General features: G+C 40.1%; 1 protein-coding gene across 2 annotated transcripts in view; it reads right to left on the reverse strand.

Moving 5' to 3' along the window:
• Positions 1 to 3,112: 3,112 nt before the first annotated feature.
• LOC141146543 (spindle assembly abnormal protein 6 homolog) overlaps positions 3,113 to 23,485 on the reverse strand; it is a 126,828-nt gene continuing 106,455 nt past the window's right edge. For both annotated transcript variants that reach the window (XM_073632965.1, XM_073632966.1), the window contains 3 exons: positions 7,890 to 7,987; positions 3,741 to 3,820; positions 3,113 to 3,622 (listed from right to left, as the gene is read on the reverse strand). In XM_073632965.1, the coding sequence (XP_073489066.1) occupies positions 3,531 to 3,622; positions 3,741 to 3,820; positions 7,890 to 7,987 (270 nt within the window). In that variant the 3' untranslated portion in view covers positions 3,113 to 3,530. The remainder of the gene's footprint in view (positions 3,623 to 3,740; positions 3,821 to 7,889; positions 7,988 to 23,485) is intronic.

A 23,485-nucleotide genomic window follows, 5' to 3' on the forward strand; every position in this document is an offset into this window, starting at 1 on the left:
TAGGGTCTTTTGTATTTTTTTGACTAACACTAGCAGCTGCACCTAATATTTTATTTTATTTCATTTGTCTGGTTAGCGCAAAAGTTCTTTTTTCTTTATATACACTTTGGATTTTTTGATATTGTATATGCACATTACACTTTAAGACGGTTTGTTACGTGCTATTATTTATGAATTTGTCACATATGAATTTATTTATTTGATTGATATTTGATGCTTACGAATTTGTCACATATGTTTTTTTATTTATTTGATCGATACATATTTGGCTTAATTTACACTTGTGTATATTCATTAATTTTGTTTATTCTAGCACAACGCACTTCTTTCTCCAACCTACAGACTTTTAGTCACTGGGCTGCCATTGAGAAGGGGGTGTTGTATCCGATTCATCCATGCTCCCTAGTCTGGTCTCTATATATGCTCTATATAGACCCCATTTTCAGACGCCAATGTACAGCTCCAATGAATTTCACAATAACCATATGGCATAAATGCCTAAAGATTTTTTCTCCTCCTTCCCCGTGGTCTCCTCTTACGAATGTGTTATTTAACCCATCTATTCCTGATAGTTTATCCTTGGGACCTATTCTCCCTTGGATAAGCAATTCCCTATTTCAGCTCAGAAACCTGGTCCACCCTATCTCCCGTAGGTTTCATTCTTTTGATTCCCTCCGCGAAAAGTTTGACATACCTCTACACCAGTTTCATTTTTATTTGCAAATTAGGCACTTCTTTCACTCTAGGGCTTCGCACCTGACTCTTGAAAAACCCACCCTCTTTGAATATATATGTGCACAGGGCCCTTGCCAGTCACATCTAGTCTCAACCATTTACCACATCCTCCAGGAGTCAACTCCTCTCACTGAGGACACACATTTGTATATGAGAAGATGGGCCGACCTGATAGGTCTGCCCATCAGTTCTCAGATGTGGGATAAGATATGGTCCTCTGATTTCAAGTCCTCTAAATGTGTTATACAGAGAGAGATATCCTTTAAGATCCTCATGCACTGGTACAGGACCCCAGAGGTCATACATAAATATGATCCTTCAAGCTCAGCTAACTGTTGGCGATGTGGGATGGCTGTGGGATGTATATTTCATATCTTTTGGCAATGTGCCCTGATACAACCCTTCTGACAAGAAGTGATGTTACTAATACAGAAAGTGGTGGTCTCTACCGCTTGACCCACTACATTACTTACTGGGCCTTCCTTTTTCAGGTATTACTAAAAAAAGTAATAGGCTAATTTCTTACATCCTCTTTGCTGCTAAGAGACTGATTCCTTTATGTTGGCTATCCAATTCCCCCCCTACCATGGTCTAGACTTCTTCAGCTTATTGCAGAGACTCGCAGAATGGAATATACGACAGCCATTGTGCATGACACCATACCCCAATTTGACAAAATCTGGGAGCCTTGGGATAGTTCAGAATATGGAATACGAATTCCGTCCATTGAGTCCTGATATCTACATGCTCCATTGATGTATATTCTTGTATTAAGATTACTTTTGTGTCCTGACTTTGTGGACATTTTTTTTTCCCTATGTTTTGAACCTTTGATTCATTTCTGTACTCAAACATTCTGTACTCTTTTCATTGAAAATTTTTTTTTATAAAAATACAATAAAAAAAAAAAAAAAATTGGATCCCGTTTTTGTTTTACTAAATAATAATGTATATTTTGAGGGCTTAGGCCTCATGCACACTGGACATTTTTCTTTCTCTCCTAGACACCTTTCCTCCAGGCAGCTGCATTTTGGTAGAAAAAACCCTTGACGGTTGAAAACACATTTAGCCCTGTCAAGCGTTTGGGCATGAATTAATTTCAGTGGGCAGAATAAGAATATATTCCGGCCACTGAAATGAATGAATGCTCAAGTCCTAAATGTGGCTAGCATTAATACACATTTACACGCATCTTTTCTGCCAAAAGGCCGCTGCTTCCAGACTGCCTGGCAGTGGGTTATCTGCCTCTAAAAGCCTGTGTGTGCACGGACACAGGCTAACATGCAAAGTTGTTTGGAGGCAGGAAAAAAACAAAACATCAGACGCCCCTAGTAGCAGCTGAAAAAACATATGCATGAGGCCTTATCCACTTTCCTTCAGGCTATGTGATATTACTACACAGTGGGGTTGGTTTACTAAAACTGAAGTGCGCAAAATCTGGTGCAGCTCTGCACAGAAACCAATCAGCTTCCATTTTTTTTTTTGTCAAAGCTTAATTGAACAAGCCAAATTAGAAGCTGATTGGCTACCATATACAGCTGCATACTCACGCAAAGACATTTTGATTTCCAAAAAATAATAAAAAGTTGTAAGAACACATTCTCAAACGGTGACCGAATTATATGAAACATGGCTGGAATTTTGGTTTATTTTTGTTTATGTAGCTTCAAAGAAAACAATCCATATCTAAATCAAAATATATAAATACTTTATTATATTACAGACATTAAATACATACTTTAAATGCAGAAAGTGTATTTCTATACTGAAATGTGTAACACACTGCATAAACTTTAAAACTTTAAAATACAGTTTTAAACTTCATCAGACATGTACTGAACAAGATTTGGGAAAGAAAAAAAAAAAAAGGCTAAAGCTCCAGAAAGCGAAGGCATCACATAGTTTTCCATAATTACATTCTTCCCAAAAAAGAAGCAATCTTCATTACAGGTCATCCACTGAAAAAGCTAAATAGACACAAAAAGCTTAAGACACATTACAGAGAAGATCAGTTTAAAAGAATATGAATGAATACACTGGGAGGACACCAATTTATTCTCACGAGTAAAAATCAGTTTACTAATACTGACACAAAAATGATTTTTTTTTCAAACTTTTAAAGCAGCAAATTAAATAAGATGATTTTTATAACCGAAACAAGTATTGCTTAGCATAATACAAAAAATAAAAAAATAAATAAATTATAATATGTATTATGCCATCTTGGACAGGCCTATACCACATACTTGTTTACCAGCACTACAAATGAGTTAGACACATGCATTTTATCAGTAAAAATGGCTGAGCAGCTAGACCAATAGTGTTTCCTTTGGATTCAAATAACCATGAAATCAGCAAGTGCGCTCTAAGACCTCTGAGTTCAAATGTATTTTACAAATATTACAGACAAAAAAAAAAAAAAAAAAAAACTCAAGACATAAAACATGTTCCTTTCAACACATGTATTAGAAAGCACAAAAATAGGGATGAATGATTTTTGTGTGTTTAGGCCAAACCATCAAAACATACATATATTTTTAAATTATTTACAGTTATGCAGATTTTAGCACCAAGTATTACCACCATAATTTCACCCTAAACACCTTCAGCCAGCATGCCTGTTTTGGGATCTTTTGCCTTAAAACATCTGCCTTTCTCAGGCATCTATACAAAGTAATACATTTTTACTGTTTTATTTGGATACAGCTTGATGTGGCAGTTTAAACTGACCATACTCCTACCCAAAGTGGAGTGTTATGTGCAGTATTTGGTCAATGATGTATTCTGTACAATATCTAAGAAGCAGGAAGCCTTGCTTGCTGTCCTGGGAAGTAGGCTGACAGTATTGGTGAACTCCCAGACTTGGTTAAGGTCGGCCTAACTGGAGCTGGAAAAAAAAAGGAGAAAGAAAAATTGCTTTCATAATTAGAATAAGAATAAAATTACAGAACAGATGTACATGGCTTTTTGTGAAGCTCATCTGTATGCCTACATGTTAAGCTTACCAGGGTTTCCATTTTTCAGTGATTTGGTAGGTGCACTTCCATTTCTTTTCAGGTACTTTAAATCTAAACCAGCAGTGTCACTGTAAAAAATGGAAAGGAACATAACAAGGCATTTCATTTTAGAAGTATGGGCGAAATGCATCACCACCATAATATCTGGCATGCCTACACATTTGTAAATTAAAGTATCCAGAAATTAGAAAACCTTCCCTAAAGCAGAACTAAACCCTTCTATCCTTTAGAACAGAAGAAAGAACTATCTTAGTTTCTCCTTAGATCTGCAATATGCATAGTGCTTTATATGTGATCAGCTAGGACATCAGCAATTTGAGGGGTTGATGTTTGGTTGAGATCTAACATAAGCTCACTGGCAACATTGACAGTTATCACCAGAGGCATATCTGGAATGTAACGGTTTAGAGAAACCATTAAATCGTTGGGTTAAGTCTGCTTTAAAAGTGATTGTAAAACTTTGTTAAAAAAAAAACAAACAAAACAAAACAAAAAAAAAAAACACAACAAACATGTCTATACTTACCTCCTCTGTGTAGTGATTTTGCACAGAGTGGCCCCGATACTCCTCTTCTGGGGTTCCCCCGGCGGCTCTCCTGGCTCCCCCTCTTCTTGAGTGCACCCATTGAGAGCCCTGTAGCTGCGTCCATTGACACAGACAGCAGCACTCGGTCCCGCCCTCCAGGTCCTGTGTCACTGGATTTGACTGACAGCAGTGGGAGCCAATGGCTTCTGCTGCTATTAATCTATCCAATGAGGACTCGAGACAGCGGCTGGAGCTGCTGTGCTTGTCCCCATCGCTGGAACGATCGGGTTATGGTAAGTAAAAGGGGGGCCCCGGGGGTAGCTGCATCACAAAAGGATTTTCACCTTAATGCATAGAATACATTAAGGTGAAAAACCCTAAGGGTTTACAACCCCTTTAACTAAATAATGAATGGTAAAAATCCATGCAGCAATGTGCTGACCACCACCTAGTGAAAAAAAAAAAAAAAAACACAATGCAGTGGGATAGGGATAAGTGTCCAGCTTTCAAAACTTATATTTAAGGCACCTAACAGTTCAAAACAAACATTTGATATTGCACCACTAAAATGCAGTGGCCACTGTTTTCAGAAGCCATTGAGTCAAAACATGAGAGAGAGAGATTAAGGATAGAAAAGGCAAACAGCTTCTGCTGAACTCCCTTTTGCAAACCCATGTTCTGTGACATCAGGGGTATAGCTGTATCTAGTTTTTTTGTTTTTGTTTTGTGTAACAAAGTTTTCATATAAAACAGCAGTTTAAGAAATGGTAAACCATTAGTTAACCTTTAACCCTAAAAGCTCTGCTTAAAGGACAGACACCAGGCAATGCCTACTATTACGCTAAAATAACCTTGTTTTGCCCTTCATGGTTGTACTTTCACTGGACAGCAGGATGGCAGGTAGTGTGGCTTAAGATACAAGTAGCATGTCTTTAGTAACAGGTCTCTAGTACCAAAGATTCTGCCAAAGGTAATAGCAGGTATTTTATACCTGGTCCATGGCAGGTCTTTTTACTTTTAACAATTTAAAATTAAAATAAAAGTTTCATTTTCAATTGGTAGGTTAATTAGCTTCTGTCCAAAAACATTGGCCCTAGTACATGAATGTGAGTTGGGGACCTTGGATTGTGGGCTCCTTGAGGGTAGGGACCGATGTGACGATGTATGTGTGGAGCGCTGCATAAATTGATGGCGCTATATGGGTACCTTAAATTAATAATAATAATAATAGATGAGCATCTTGATGAGGCACAATGTACAGGGATAGGGACAATTGTACACACGCACCCACACTCACTCAGGTTGAACTGGATGGACTGGTGTCTTTATTTAACCCTACTATGCAACTTTAAATAAGAAAATGTGGGCAGGCTATTGACATTCAATTGTTTACATATCCTTAACAAGCCTTAAATTAACTTTAGAATAGGTCCTCACTGACCTATGTAGCTGCAAGCAGTGTGTCACAGCACACTGTGGAAAGGAACAATCAAAGCATTTGATTTTAGAAGTATGGACAAAATGCATCACCATTATATATGGAGTGCATACACTGTCATGTACAGATTAAGGTGTTAGCTAGCGGTGTTAATTTTAACATCAAATTTCGATTCAGTCCTACTTCTAGTCTTTTGACTAAAATGCCATATTTTAGTCATCTGAATTGTTTTATTCTTAGTCGTAAGTCAACTAAAATCTCCAATACATTTTAGTAGACTAAAATCTAATGGGTTTAGTTAGATTTTAATGCATTATTTTTTTTAGAATTGCCAAACTTTATATACTCCTGGAGAAAAAAATCTAATAACATGTTATTTATGGTATTACGTTTCACCATGCACTACAGACACAGATTTAGCCATTGTGATATAGAACGTTTTTATAAATAAAAACAAGTTTCATAAACAACCAAAAATTGCTTTTTGACAAGCAGAAGTACAACTTGAAAAAAAAAGTGTTAACTCTATTGGCTGTAATGCCATTGCACATATTACCTGACTATATTCCCAACATTAGATATTAAGAAAAATAAGAAAAACCTTTTTCTACATATTCTTATGTGGCAGTATAGTGTTAATTTTGACATCCAATTTAAATTTAGTTTTAGTCATAGTCTTTTGACTAAAATACTATTTTAGTTTTAGTCATTTTTTAGTCTTTTGAGTAAAATGGCATTTTTAGTCATATTTTAGTCGACTAAAATAGTATTAATTTAGTCAAAGAAAATATTTCAGTCAACGAAATTAACACTGATATCCAGAGATTAGTAAACCTTCCTAATGCTAAACAAAACCCTCTTATCCTTTACAAAGAAGGACGGCACTATTTTAGTTTCTCTTTAGAGCTGCAGTTTGCACGGTGCTTTCCATCAGTTACAACACTAGTCATTTGAGGTGTTTCAAGCTTGGTTAAGAGCTAAGAGTTGAGACACTGAGCAGTGTAGCTGTCAGTGTTCTGTCGAGAAGTGGCCGCTATCAAGAAGTGCCCGGGATGTACTGCGCATGCTATGGGCAGCACAACAGATGATTTAACCAGGGCGCATGCGCACATTGTAGGAGGTATCTCTCGATGGGAGATACCATTTCACAGGCATAATTTAAACCTATACAAACAGCGGGGGAGACCGTAGTTCTCAGATTGCTGCTGCTGGAGGGCGGCTAGTGACTGTGTTGAAGAGCTGGTTTTGTCTGTGTTCCAACCCGCCCTTTCACACAGGCAAAACTGGCCGTTCAACACAGCAAACCCGCCCAAGTCCCGGACCATCGGTACACTGTAAAGCCGCCCTGCAACAGCGAGGCACAATGTGAGAACTATGGTCTCCCCCCGCTATTTTTATAGGTTTCAATTGTGGCCTGAAATGGTATCTCCCATCGAGAGATGCCTCCTACGATGTGCGTTTGCGCCCTGGTCAAGTCACTCCAGCTGATCGTCAAATCAGCTGAAGTGTGGCTCCATCTCGCGCATGCGCAGGCACTATTCGATGGGGGGCACTTCGACAGAACGCTGACGCTGTGAATTCATACTAAAACATTTACAATAAAAAAGCTCTTGCTTTCTCTTTGCCCCGGTTCACATTGGGACGACTTGTCAGGCGACCTAATCGCCTAACAAGTAGCGTCCCGTTCTGTGCAATGGAACCGTTCTAATCGGAGTGACGCAAGTCGCTCCGACTTAGAAAAAGGTTCCTGTACGACATTCGGGGCGACTTGCATTGACTTCTATACAGAAGTCGTCTTGCAAGTCGCTGCTGAGTCGTGTCCTGGGTCGCCTGAGGCAGTCGCGCTGTAAGTCGTGCTGCCTCAGTGTGAACCGACCCTTAGTTGCTTGTTCTGCTACACCCTCCCCAAAGTGACTTGGCAGCCTGCCAGCCTTCCAATCTCTTATGTAAACACAAAACAGGTAAACAAAGAGGTTGGACCAATGTGCTAGTGCCCAGCAATCAACTTCACTGCATCTTTTGCAAGATTTGAGGGTGAATTGCTGTATAATGCCTGCAACTAGAGGTTAGTCAGGACTTGTTTTTAAATTTATTTACTGCTTTGTAGGAATATTTAGATAATTCACTACCCAATGCCTGGCCACTGACTTTGTATGAATTAAAATCTATGTACCTTGAGGTAGGAGGCAAAATAGGAGTTGATGTTGTAGGTAAAGGCCTGGGCTCAGGGGCTGGACTACAATCAGTAGGGGTATTTACATTGAACCGTACCTGTAAAAGGAAAAATATCTGCTTTTAGAAGTGATGAATATGAATAAATTAAATATAAACCTAGAGCTCAGAACAGTATATAAATGAAAAAACAAAACAAAAAAGCTAGACAAAACATAATTGCATTCTTATAAAACAGTGCAGAAAATGTAAAAAGGCAAAGTGAAGATTAAACACCAGTGACTGGTTTAAAACTTAAAAAAAAAAAAAAAGTGCCCAAAGCCAATGAGAAATGTGGAATAGTAAATTAATTGTATGGTGCATGCCTGTGGGCCAAGTTTTGATGAACCTGAGGTCGCAGCTGGTACATTCATTCGCAAAGCTGGAGTACTGCTGTTGTAAAATTTGGAAGCTATAGAAGGGCCAACTGGATTAAAGATTGTTGAAGCAAAGTAAGGATAATTAGCAGTAGAAAATGGTGGCTAGGAAAAAAGAAAAAGATTATTGGAGGATATGCCACATTCTAATACAGCTCTCAAAATGGGGGGAAAAAAACCTTCAGGAAGTACTGAGTAACCATTTTCTAATCAAGTTATTTAGCTTTTTTTATACTTTATATGACAATACCAACTTTATTTTAATGCTATCATTATCATTTGATCATACATTGAGAGTTCTTTACAAGCCGTTACCTTTTAGTTGAGGGTTTTTGAGCAGTAAAAATCTGGTTGGCGAGAGTATTTATTAGGAGCAAATCAGGACAACACCTTCCATGCTCCCATAGCATTTTTCAAGCCCCAATGTGAGCCTGTGCTTTCCACAATCATTCTGTTCTGCTGTCCAAAGCGGGGAGAAGCAGCCCTTTCTAAGCTACAAGAAGCTGACATATGGCTTTGGAAACTGGCTGCTTAACCAACTAGTGTGGTCACCTGTCCTAACACCAACATTATCAAGTGGGAGGGACGAGTCACATGCTCCTCTGTACCCAGATGTACAAGGTATGGGTATATAAAAATATTAATAAAGAAAGCAAACAAAAAACAGATAAGTTTAAATAATAGTTAATGCAGCCGTGATTCATCTGATTCATCAGGGCTGAATTGCTGTGTACTGCGACGGGGGGATCCTGACAGCAGGGCAGACTACTAGGCCTGTGTACAATGACGTGTCTAGCATGCCCAGAGTCTGCAATTGATTAAAAAATCTTCTGTATGCAGTTCCCCCTTCAGCCCACCGTAATACTTACTTGAGCCCGATCTCAATCCAGCGATGTCTCTCCCTCCTCAATGGCAGAGAGGCTGTAGAAAGTTTTAGCCATTGGCTCCTGTTTGCCAGGAATGTAATTAACTGCTTGCCGACCAGCTGCCGCAATTTTACTGCGGCAGAATGGCACGGCTGGGCGAAAAGACGTTACCTTACGTCACTTTGTCTTTTGGCCACTAGGGGTGCACGTGGGCGCTCGCAGCCGATGCAAGTGCCCGGCAGGCGCGATGACCGCTGGGCACCCGCAATTGCTAGTGACAGAGGGCGAGAACCGGGATCTGTGTGTGGAAACACACAAATCCCGGTTCTTTCAGGGGAGTAGAGACAGATCGTGTGTTCATATCAGGTATGAACACTGATCTCTCTCTCTCTCTCCTCCTAGACAGTCCCATCCCCCCTACAGTTAGAACACACCTAGGGAACACAGTCAACCCCTTGATCGTCCCCTAGGGTTAGCTCCTTCCCTGCCAGTGACATTTATGCAGTAATCAGTGCATTTTTATAGCACTGATCGCTGTATAATTGTCAATGGTCCCAAAAATGTGTCAAAAGTGTGCAATTTGTCCATATAATCAAACAATATCGCAGCCCCTATAAAAAATTGCAGATTGCTGCCATTACTAGTAAAAAAAAAAAAAAAATAATAAAAATGCCATAAATCTATCCCCTATTTTGTAGGTGCGATAACTTTTGCGCAAACCAATCAATATACGCTTATTGCGATTTTTTACCAAAAATATGTAGAGGAATACATATCGGCTTAAACTGAGGAAAACATTTGTTTTTTTGATTAAAAATGTGGGATATTTTCAATATAGCAAAAAGTAAAAGATAGTGTTTTTTTTCAAAATTGTCACTCTTCTTTTGTTTACAGCGTAAGAAATAAAAACTGCAGAGGCAATCAAATGCCACCAAAAGGCCAAAAGAAAGCTCTATTTGTGGGAAAAAAAACATCAATTTTGTTTGGGTAAAGCATTGTACGACTTCGCAATTGTCAGTTATCGACGCAGTGCTGTATCGCAAAAAATGGCCTGGTCATTGAGCAGCCAAATCTTCCGGGGCTGAAGTGGTTAACATATTTATTCTTTTGAAAAAAAAAATGATTACACTCCAAAATAATGCTGAAAAAGGTAAAATACATTGAATGCTATGCAGACCTCTACTGTTGTATTTTTATTATATTTTCTATCAGAAATGCAACAGATGGTCCTGAAGAGATTATGACAACCATTTATACAGTAGCTAAACCCATACTTCCACCATCACAGTTCACAGAAAAGCATTTCATGGTATTCTTTTTCATAGAACCCAAGGGATACATTTTCCACTTCAGAACACCTGTCCATACAATCTTAAGACCCCCCCCCCCGAATAATACAATTTAGTTTACCACCATCTGTTGCACACCTCAGAAACCTAACAGTATGCACGAGTACTGTGCACCAGGGAGATGTTTAAAAACAAGTATTGCATTATTTGGATTGCTTTAAAGTAATCACAGAATTTACCAAAAAAGTGCTATAAGAATGTTCTGTACTGCATATCAAAAAAATTTACAGTGTTAGGCATCAGAGCCACAAGCAAAACAGAATTATTATTTTTTTTTATATGCTGGAAACTATAAAATAAAATCTGTTAATACACCACCATTTATCACTGAGCTAAAATAGTACGAAAAAAACTTTGCTTTCCTCATTTGAGTGCGTAGAAGCTTTTGGTGCCTTTTATAAATATTCATAAAATAATAGGTGTGTTGAGAGGCAGCACAGTGATGCCAATCCTATTAAGGTGGAACTCTCAGGTAAACAAAACCTTTAAAAAGCAACTTTAGGTACACTTGTTTTTTAATGGCTATAAAAGAATGCACAATTTGAGGACTGATTTTCTATTTAATAACTCAACACATTCTCATATTTTATATGTAACCGAAAATGTGGAGGTATTTTGTGGTCTGCACTAAACCACATTCTTTTTTTTATATCAAATTTCATAAACATTTGCACAAATATTATGAAAAATACAAAATTGGCATCACCATCTTCACTGTATAGGTTCCTTTAGAATAAATATATCATATATATCTTTGGGATCTCTCTAGTATGCTTTCAACAATGTGCAATTTACATCACTTGGGGACAACTGTGAAAACCTGGTAAATTATGCTGTGTGATCAGTCAATTAAATTTTACCATTTTTATTTATTTCTCAACAGTGTTGCCTATTCATAAAGCGGGCTAGTTCTACTTCTTTAGTATGTTTCAATAGATGTAAACATTTAATACGATTGTATTTTTAGACAGTAAATAGATTAGCTAAGATTTTCTTCTGTTATTTTTTTTTTTTTTTAAATGTCAGAGACAATTTGCCCTAAAACTAGCATAACAGTATTTCAAAGGAAATGGAGAGTAATAAATTGTTAAGGTGGCATCATTGTTTCACTTTAATTAAAATAGAGTAAAGGTTTCTGTAAATGAATATACTTGCCTTGCTTCAAACCCTCCTGGTTAGGATACCAATGTCCTTCCAGAAAACAATTCAGCGAGAATTTCTACAATTCATATGGTCCCAACCCTTCCAAGATTATTGTACCAGTTTCTCACTTTACCTAAAATGCATGGAGGGGTGGCATATGACCCTATAAAATACTAACAGGCTACTCACCTCAGCAATGGACTACCCTGTAACAAGTAAATGTCTTGTTTCTCTATATTGCCTCTCCTGGTTAGGAACTAAACACTGTAAAGTCTCCAGGAGCCATCCTATTAGTCCAGCTTTTTTTTTTTTTTTAACACACTATCACATTAAAAATACAGTATCTCAATTTCGTTGATTACAAATACAATTCTCATGTGTCTTCTAACAATTCCATTCCCATTTCTACTTCCTTGCACACATTGAACAAACCATCCCAACTCTACTTTCCCACACAGTAGCTACTACCTCTTCCTTCTAGGTACCATGCTTTCTTACCTCATTTCAAACTGTACTCATTTCTACCCCTCCCTTGTATTCAGAGACAAGTAATTATTTTTAATTTCCCCCATATTTTGTGGTATTTCTGCTCATTTCCTCTATGTTCACACATTATTCTTTCATATAGTAAAATCTGGTTTATGGCTTTGACCCATTGGCTAACTAATGGAGATGTGGGTTGAATCCATCTTTACACTATTTGTTATCTTGCCATAAGTAATACCTCTTGCAAGAATGTCTTGGTATATCTGGGCCAATACTCCTCCTCTAATAGCCCCAATAGCCATTCCTCTATCATATCTGAGATTTGTCTTTTAAAATTCTTGAAAATTTATCTACAATTTGTTTCCAGTATCCCAAGATATTATTACAAAATCCGCCCCCTCCCAAATGGCAACACACACGGCTTGGTGTTGGCATTTTGTTTGGGTACAACGTTGCACGACCGCGCAATCGTCAGTTAAAGCGACGCAGTGCCGCACCGCAAAAAATGGCTCGTCAGGAAGGGGACAAATCCTTCCGGGGCTGGAGTGGTTAAATATTCAAACAAACGCAATATATTGTGGTTGTAAACTTGTTCTAACATAGTTACCCCTTTGTCTCCAATAGTTACTATCTACAAATATTTTCAGGTGGTCTAAAGCTGGATTATTCCACATAAAGATCTGAGGGGGTATCAATAAAGCCAGTTAGCTTCTTAGCCTCCTTCTATACTGACCGTGCCAATGTCCACAGGGGGATTTTAACAGGTGTACTTCTAGTCCTACTAACAAATCATCTACATGTAAAATATTTAATGGATGTTTCTCCGCCCCTATTTCCTGTTCCTGCATTACCCATGTTCTTAAATGTTTTAATTGGCCTGCCAGATAATATAGATATAGATTTGGTAATGCCATTCCTACTGCCATTTTGGGTCGTTGTAGCATTGTAAGTTTTATTTTGCATCTACCTTTAACCCATATGAACTTTTCTAACTAGAAAAATGGGAGTTCAGTTTTTTTAAATATCTGCTTAGGTATTTGCACCAATGAGTGCGAGAAGACATACAAGCACTTAGGAAAAATTATTGTTTTGATTAAATTTAATCTCCCAGATACTGACAGACAGTCGCAATTTATTCAAGACTCTCAGTTTGCTTTTAATGTATTCTATCGGGTATACATTGGCTTCCAGTACTTCTGCTGGTTCTAAGGTGATGTTTATGCACAAGTATTTAAATAAGTTCAATACTCTTAATGGAACTTGGGACCATTCCCCTGTCTCTTGACCCATTGGCATCAATACAGATTTCTGCAAATTCATCTTAAAGGGGATGTAAACCCTGGTGTTTTTTTCACCTAAAGCCCCATACACACTTTCAGATTTTCTGCTGATTTTTGTCTTCAGATTTACCAAAACCATGTAGTGCAAGGGCCTGCCTGATTGCATACAAATTGAAACTCCTAAGGTTTGACCTCATAATATATGGTTTTGGTAAATCTGAAGGAAAAAAAAAATCAGCAAAAAATCTGATAGTGTGTATGGGGCTTTAATGCATCCTATGCATTAAGGGGAAAACTTTTGTCACTTGGCAGCCCCACCCCCGGTTTTACTCACCTGAGCCCATTCGTTCCCATGCAGGAGATGCGCACACCCCCTCTGGCCGGTGTCTCTGCTCTTGATTGGATAGATTAAAAGCAGCGCAGCCATTGCGGTCAATCAAATCCAATGATGCCGGGGACGGAGCCAAGTCCGGCTGTCTGTGTCTATGGACGCAAAAGCTAGACTAGGGAGCACGCTTGCAGTTACCCCCAGGGAGAGCGCTTCTCCTAGGTGGTTTTTACTCACCTGAGCCCATTCGTTCCCACGCAGGAGATGCGCACACCCCCTCTGGCCGGTGTCTCTGCTCTTGATTGGATAGATTAAAAGCAGCGCAGCCATTGCGGTCAATCAAATCCAATTATGCCGGGGACGGGGCCAAGTCCGGCTGTCTGTGTCTATGGACGCAAAAGCTAGACTAGGGAGCACGCTTGCAGTTACCCCCAGGGAGAGCGCTTCTCCTAGGTGGTTTCCCGATGTTGGGAGGAGCCACGAGCGCCACTGAGGGACCCCAGAAGAGGAGGATGGGGGCCACTCTGTGCAAAACGAACTGCACAGTGGGAGGCAAGTATGACATGTTTGTTATTTATTTTTTTAAACACGAGGGTTTAGTAACCCTTTAAGGCCAGAGAATGTATCAAATGTATCTATTATTTTCATGGCTTCTACAAATGATGTTTGTGTGTCTTGTGAATAGTATGATGTCATCCGCATATAAACAAATGTGTTCAGTCCTCTCCCCTATTATAATTCCTTTAACGCTTTTAGACTGTCTAAACCTTATAGCCAATGCTTCTATTGCTATTGCAAACAATTGAGGGGATAGTGGGCACCCGTCTTGTTCCCTTGTATAATCGTATAGTAGGGTATGGTAATCCGTTTACCAATAGGTTCGAACATGGTTGTTTAAATAATATCCTTATCCATTTCCTGAATTTATCCCAAATCTAAATCGCCTCTTATTTGAAGAAACTCCCACTCTATGGAGATGAATGCCTTGGCAGTGTCTAAAGATGCCAAGGCACTCATCTTGGGGATAAAATTCCTCAATTGTGCTACTAATTGTGTTCTTATATTAGCCAATGTAGATTTTCCTGGCATAAAGCCGGTTTTGTCGCTATTTATAATAGACAGGAATACCCTATTTAACCACTTCAGCCCTGGAAGGATTTCCCCCCTTCTTGACCAGAGCACTTTTTGCGAATCGGCACTGTGTCGCTTTAACTGACAATTGCGCGGTCGTGCGACATTGTACCCAAACAAAATTGACATCCTTTTCTCCCCACAAATAGAGCTTTCCTTTGGTGGCATTTGATAACCTCTGCGGGTTTTATTTTTTGCGCTATAAAGAAAAAAAAAAAAAAAAGACAATTTTGAAAAAAAAAAAATATATAATTTTTTTTTTTTCCCTCAGTTTAGGTCAGTGATGGCAAACCTTGGCACCCCAGATGTTTTGGAACTACATTTCCCATGATGCTCATTTACACTGCAGAGTACCCGAGCATCATGGGAAATGTAGTTCCAAAACATCTGGGGTGCCAAGGTTCGCCATCACTGGTTTAGGCCAATATGTATTCTATAATCGTATATTGATTGGTTTGCGCAAACGTTATAGCGTCTACAAAATAGAGGATAGTTTTATGGCATTTTTTTTATTCATTTTTTTTCATTAGTAATGGCAGCGATCTGCGATTTTTATCGGGACTGCGACATTATGGCGGACACATCGGACATTTTTGACACTATTTTGGGACCATTGTCATTTATACAGTGATCAATGCTATAAAAATGCATTGATTACTGTGTAAATGAAGGGGTTAACCACTAGGGGGCTATGAAGGGGTTAAGTGTGTCCTAGGGAGTGATTCTAACGGGGAGGAGGTCTTCAACACACGACAGTGATCACTGCTCTCGATGAGAGTGATCTCTGTCCTGTCACTAAGCAGAACGGGGAAATGCTTTGTTTACAAAAGCATCTCCCGTTCTAACTTTCCGTGACACGATAGCGGGCACCCGGCGGACATCGAGTCCGTGGGACCCGCAGTCACGGTCAATGAGGTGGGCGCGCAGCGCCGCGTCTTAAAAGGGGACGTACCTGTATGCCCTTTTGCCCACCAGTGCCATTCTGCCGACGTATATTGGGGTGCCCTGGTCGGGAAGCAGTTAACCTCCTGGTCAAGATTTTTGCCAGGATTTTGTAATCTATATTTAGGAGCCAAATAGGTCTGCACGACACATATTCACTCATTCTTATCTGGCTTTGGTTTTAAAACTGACACCTCATACATTGAGGGCGGCAACTCCCCCTACAAAAGTCCTACTTTTAGAGTATTGGAAACTGCTGCAACCACGTCTATGGCCCTTATTGTAGGAAATCCTGACTGCCTCTGGAATAGATGACAGTTTCTTTTCCAGACAGTTTTCCCCCACAGATATCTGGGCAATGCTTCACCCTACGCTAGACAAATGGAGACTCCAGCAGTTCTTACAATTTGTTATTGCTCACAAACAGGGCACAATTCAGGCCATTTGAAAGGATGTGTTCAGAGCCTGGGCTGCCGTGTCACTCGACCTCTTCAACCTATCAACTCCTAATACAACCCCCTGACTACTTTTTACACCCCCCTTCCTGCATAAATGGGAAAGGGATCTTGATATTTTATTTACTCATGAACAACGGGTAGATTTTACAGCTGGAAAGTTTCAAGAGTTGGGTTATAAGATCCTAAAGTGGTGGTCAAAAGGTACCTATGGTATTCTACAAAGTTTACCTGCAATCCTCATCTATGCTGAAAATGTGGTGAGTTCAATGGCACACATCTCCATATTTTTTTGTAGTGCACTAGACCCTTCTGGACAAAGATGGGCGAAATCATTAAAAAAATGCACAGATGTTGATTCTGGGAATTATCTGACTGCCATTCTCTCTTCTACCATTCAGGCCTTTCCAGGAACAGATCTAAATGCTCCCTGGTGATGCATCTTCTCAATGCATCCAGGACCTGCATCAAATCACTCTGTAAGAAACATTTTCCTGCTTGTCTTGCTTTTCTGGCTCGCTAAAATAAATGTTATCTGACATACTTAATGAAAGACCTCTTATCTGGAAGAAAAATGTAGGCATACCTGATTTTACTGGTTAGAATATACTTGTTCTCCAGAATACAGATTTATTCTCAAGCAGTGAGGCTAATTAGATTGATACCTTCCTCCTTTGGAACATCCCTTTCTTCACCACCCCTTCCCTTTCCTTTTTCCCTAGCCTAATTCACACTCTGTACTCTATCCCTTTTCTCCCTCTGGCCTTTTCCTGATTTTGCCTATATGATTTCTGGCTGCTTTAACCAACAGCTGCCCGGGCAATTTTCAATTTTTTTTCATATTTTTTGCTAGAAACTTACTTAGAACTCCCAAACCATATACATTTTTTTTTAAAGCAGAGACCCTGGAGAATAAAATAGCGGCTGTTGTAATTTTTTTTATGTCACACGATATTTGTGTTTATGAAACACAAATTTTCAAGTAAAAATACACAAAGTTTAAAATAGGATTTTTTCATCATACTTACCTGTAAAATCCTTGACTACATCACAGGACACAGAGTTAGGCTAATATTCATTACCTACTGGGTTATACACCATCTCTAGGTGAATGGACACTGGTAGACACAAAGTGATCCCTTATATAACCCCTCCCATACAGGAAGCACTTCAGTTTTTTTAGCAAGCACTGAATACTCAAAAAGAGGGGAGGGACCTATGTTTTACCATGATGCACTCAAAAAAAAAGGATTTTACAGGGAAGCGTGACGAAAAAATCCTATTTTCTTTATCACATGGACTTTAGTTTTAGTTTGGACTAAAGTCCATGTGCATCTACGGCTGGCATGTTCCACTTCTTAGACTTTTCTTTCATGGGATATAAAAAGGAAAAACCTCTTAGGAGGAACGAAAATCCTGTCGGGTTGTTCCCAATCAGCATAGACCGCCTGTTCCAACAGTGGGTGCAAGGGGAAAGCCTGTGCGACCTGAAGAGGCCTCAGGGACCCCACAAAGAGGACCAGGGGGGCTCAGAAACCTCTGCTGGAGGTAACTTAAAGGCAGAACGAACCATATCAGTAAGCGTCTAGATCATGAGCCTCTGCGACCGAGACACAGATACCAACTGGACATCTTCTGGCCCAGATTGCTCAGAAGCAGACTCATCTGCAAGGCCCTCCACAGAATCTTTGGAATTTAGCTCTTCCCCATCCTGAACCCATTCCTGCTCCTAATTAGGAGGCTCAGGGGAGGGGGATCTGTCACACTTCTTGCCACCCTGTGGGATGAAAGCAATCATGCCAGCAATCCTGTGCTCTAAATCGGCTAGGGCTGCGGACAGTTCATCCTTGGTGATAAAGGGTGAAGCAGCAGCGTTGACTGTAGGCACAATACCAGACCAGCGCAGCAGCTCAGATTGCCCGGAAGCCTCTGGTCTCTCAGGGGATACAACACTAGGGATACGACTAGGCTCCTCAAGAGCTACTGACAACATAGGTGTGCCTTTCCCTGCTCCTCTTTTTTGAAGACATTGCAAGCCACAAAAAGGGAGTACCTGGGTTTAGTATTTACATACCCCAGAAGGGAGACCGCTTAACCACTTCCCGCCCGCCCACGTCATATGACGTCCTGGGCTTTGGGTGGGTATATCTGAATGATGCCTGTAGTTACAGACATCATTCAGATATTGCCGGTTTCAGCCGGCGAATCTCTACACCATAGGAATGATCATAGCGGCCGTTCTGCCGCTTGATCATTCCTATGGGAGGCGAGAGGGGACATCCCCCCCTCCCTCCGGTGCTTGCTCCGACTCACCGTTACGATCGTTGAGGCGGAGAGCGGATCCGCCGGCGCCGGATGTAGATCATAGAGATTTCTGGCTGACCAGATGGTCGCCGGAGTCTCTATGATCATCGGAGGCCGGGCGCAATGTTATGACGTCACGCCCGGCCTCTCCATTCAAAAAAACAGCGCCGCTTCGGCTGGGAAGCGGTGATCGTTTTATTTTATTTCAGGCTTCCCAGCCTAGTGGTGAGATATGGGGTCTTATTGACCCTAACTCTTATTGAGCCTAACTTTGTGTCCTGTGATGTATGATAAAGAAAGTGTTACTAAACCCATGAATGTATAAATTGTGCACCAGCACACACAACCTCTAACAGGAAATGTTCTCTCCAGCAATAGAGACCAAACTGAGCATGTGCAACCATATATCATGGTGTGGTTCTGGCTGATCTTTATTGCTGTCTGAAATTCACCTCTATTTGTCCTGGTGACCATGATCATCAAGAGTCAAAGGGAAAAACAATCCCAAATTTTGAGAAAGGGGAAATTTTCCAATGTGGACAATTTCGCCTTTTTTTTAAGCAAAAATTGGGGCTTTCCTTCAGTTTGCAGGGATTTCTTCTTACTTACTGTTGTGGCTACAAACCAGCATGCTTTAGGTGATTGTAGCTGTATTCGTGCACTTGCAACAAAAACCATTGAGTATGGTATGTGATATATTTTTTTTTGCACACCAACAAATTTTCAGGACAAGCTTTCAGAGTGTCCCCCCCTTCTTCAATATGGTATTAGTACCGCTTGGACCTTGAAGAAGGATCTACACCCTGAAAGCTTGTCCTGAAAATCTGGATGTTAGTGAAAAGTACTAAATTGGCTATGAGACAAAGTGAAGCAAAATCTTCCCAATGGAACCAAGATGGCAGAAAAAGCGCAAGGATTATAATCCTCCCTTACTCTATCCAAAACAAAACCAGTTTTCGCTTTAGTTCTAATTTGAGCGCCCTAAAGGAGCTACATTTCTCCCTAGTACATTTTTTACAATATGCCGAAATGGAGGTCGAAAGCATTTGATTACAGACTTGAAATACAGATATTGCATTTTACATTAAATGAGTGGAAAACTCAACATCAAGCAAAAAACAAGATTTGTGTACTAAACATAAAATCCATTTGTTGGAGTTCATTGAGGCACACATCATCAAAAGTAATTTAGAGACAGACAACTAGGTTATATAGTCACCTAACAGAAGAACAGAAGAACTAGACACTAGCCAACAAAAAAAATGCATAACAGTATAAAAACTGGGGGCAGGCTGCATGAATAACCAAACTTGTATCAGTTGATGGCTGAACTTTCACCTAAAAAAAACTAGAAAAAGGTATTAACAAGAGACCAGGAGACAACCTTGGAAATCTGAGAAATGAATAATGCCGGAAAGCCCAAGATGCACTTGGTATTATAGGCTTTTACAATAAAGTGGATACTGTACCCTCTAACCCCACCCTTGCTGCAAAAGGACACAGCGCTAGATCAAGGTAAGGCTCAGGTAAGTATACAGGTGTGAGGGGATGATACAAACGCTGTAAGTTTACCGTAATGCAGGGAATGCATTAAAGTGGATGTAAACCCGAATTTTTTTTTTTTTTAATGTCATAATGTAGAGAATAAGATTTCCTATCATTTGAGCCCAGTCTTGCCAAAGAGTTAATCCAGCTCCGAGCAATCCTCTTTTATTGTTCAGTGAGATAAAACTTGACAAACAGAGAAAAACTTTGTCAAATCATCCTCCTTGCTGTGAGTGACAGGTGATTTACGTATCTCGTGCACTAGCCTAAGACACGTATTATTTTTTTAATTCCCACCCCTACTCCTTTCTTCAGCAGCTCTGCAATGATTGGCTGATCCACACCTCACCATGATTTGGCATGCTTAAGTCATGTTGTTACTTTCCTGTCTTTTCACTGGATGTTAGAGATCATAGCAGAAGTTCAGTGTAATAATGTAGAGGTGGGCGGGGAGTCTACTGACATCACGACTCCACCCACCGAACTCCAGACAACAGATCCACTCACAGAATCTGCAGTTTTTCGGGTCTCAGACAGAGGGGAGACATTTGACAGGTAAAGATACATGCAGGAGGCATGTATATCCTTATAGATAACCACTATGGCAGTAGTTTAGAAAGGATGACATTGGGTTTACATCCACTTTAAGGTAAAAAATGTCCAGTCTTTAGAACCACTTTAAAGTGATTGTAAAGTCTTGTTTTATTTCCTATAAAAATAACAAACATGTTATACTTACCTGTTCTGTTGCAGTGGATTTGCACAGAGCAGCCTGGATCCTCCTCTGATCGGGTAACTCTTCTGTGCTCCTGGCCCCTCCCTTCTGTTCAGTGCCCCCACAGCAAGCAGCTTGTTATGGGGGCGCCCAAGTCAAGTTACAGCTCCCTGTGTCCATTCAGACAGGGAGCCCCAAGCCGGCCCTGCCCCCTCTCTCCCCTGATTGGCTAGCTGACTTCGATTGACAGCAGCGGCAGCCAATGGCGCCGCTGCTGTGTCTCAGCCAATCAGGAGGGAGAATCTTGGACGGTTGAGACACTCGTGGACATCTCTGGACAGAGAGGGACCTCAGGTGTTAGGGGGCTGATGCACACAGAAGGCTTTTTATCATAATGCATTTGCATTAAGATAAAAAAAGCCTTCTGCCTTTACAATAACTTTAAGCCTACAACTTGAATGATGATCTGTCTGAGCCATCAAGATATGGTGGAGCGAGATGCTGGTTCCCCCTTTATAGGGGCCACCTGGGATAACAAAGAGTGGCATAAACGTGAAAAGAGGAATATATTCGATGGTTATGAATGACGGTTTTTGTAGAGATGAAAGAACCAAACTTTAGCACTGTAAAAATCATTGAAAAGAGGCTCAGAGGGCTCAGGGTTCAGAGGCTGCCACAGTTACCGGAATTTTCTATAAAGACTCAGCAGGGGACAGTGTAAAAGGTACACTTATGGCCCCTGTATTATCGGTCCCCTATCATGGTAGTTATTTTATTTATGAAATCTGGCACAGCGGTAGAAAACGCCTCCCTGGTTAATGGAGAGGTGGGATCCACACCTGAAGGTAAAGGAGCTTCTGAATGGAATCTGAATTCAAGCAGGTAACAACAATCAAGGCTATCGATGTCTGGTCTCCAATCAGGGCCACCAGAAGGCACCCCAGAGCTGTTAGTGAATCAAGAGGGGGAGAAACCAACAGGACTGGTCCTTTTACATAAGTTATCTTACAATATGTCAGATCCAAATGCAAAAGGCAGTAACAAGAAACCTTGGGTGCTCACAAACCAGTTGCTGAGCACAAGAGAAGTATAAAATCACAGGTGAGTGAGTCACTGTATGCGGAAGCAAGGACAAACTGAAATAACAACCGTATGCATTGCAGGAGATGCAGGATATATTTCCTCAAAGCAATAACACTTTCTGCTCAAACCAAAAGGAACAAGTTAAAAACCCAAAACAACAAACAATGGAAACAATGAACAGCAAGAGAAAACCGGATATTTTGCCATGCTCTGAAACAGGGTGAGAATCTTCACAGACTTCACTTTGCCTGTGATTGTCAGGGTCTTGCAATGTCTCATGGGACTTGTACAACCCCTGGCAAAAATTATGGAATCACCAGTCCCTGAGGATGTTCCTTCAGTTGTTTATTGTTGTAGACAAAAATCAGATCACAGACATGGCTAAAAACTAAAGGCATTTCAAATGGCAACTTTCTGGCTTTAAGAAACACTAAAAGAAATCAAGAAAAATAATTGTGGTGGTCAGTAACAGTTAGATTTATAGAACAAGCACAGGGAATAAATTATGGAATCACTCAATTCTGAGGAAAAAAATATGGAATCACCCTGTAAATTTTCATTACAAACACTAACACCTGCATCAGATTAAATCTGCTTGTTAGTATGTAGGTAAAGAGGGTAAATCATCACGTAGTGTTGCACAAGATGTTGGTTGTTCACAGTCTGCTGTGTCTAAAACATGGACCAAATACAAACAACATGGTAAGGTGGTTAAAGGCAAGCATACTGGTAGACCAAGGAAGACATCAAAGCATCAAGACAGAAAACTTAAAGCAATATGCCTTGAAAACAGAAAATGTACAACAAAACAAATGAGGAACAAATGGGAGGAAACTGGAGTCAACATCTGTGACCGAACTGTAAGAAACCGCCTAAAGGAAATGGGATTTACATACAGAAAAGCTAAAAGAAAGCCATCTCTAACACCTAAACACAAAAAAACAAGGTTACAATGGGCTAAGGAAAGGCAATCGTGGACTGTGGATGATTGGATGAAAGTCATATTCAGTGATGAATCTCGAATCTGCATTGGGCAAAGTGATGATACTGGAACTTTTGTTTGGTGCCGTTCCAATGAGATTTATGCAGACGACTGTCGGAAGAATACATACAAATTTCCACAGTCAATTATGATATGGGGCTGCATGTCAGGTAAAGGCACTGGGGAGATGGCCATCATTAAATCTTCAATAAATGCACAGGTTTACATTGAAATTTTGGACACTTTTCTTATCCCATCTATTGAAAGGATGTTTGGGGATGATGAAATCATTTATCAAGATGATAATGCATCTTGCCATAGAGCAAAAACTGTGAAAAAAATCCTTGAAAAAAGACACATAAGGTCAATGTCATGGCCTGCAAACAGTCCGGATCTCAATCCAACTGAAAATCTGTGGTGGAAGTTAAAGAAATCGGTCCATGACAAGGCTCCGACCTGCAAAGATGATTTGTCAACAGCAATCAGAGAAGGCTGAAACCAGATTGATGAAGAGTATTGTTTATCACTCATTAAGTCAATGCCTCAGAGACTGCAAGCAGTTATAAAACCAG

This window comes from Aquarana catesbeiana, linkage group LG01 (genome assembly GCF_042186555.1).
Source record: "Aquarana catesbeiana isolate 2022-GZ linkage group LG01, ASM4218655v1, whole genome shotgun sequence".
In the NCBI taxonomy this organism is placed as follows: Eukaryota; Metazoa; Chordata; class Amphibia; order Anura; family Ranidae; genus Aquarana; species Aquarana catesbeiana.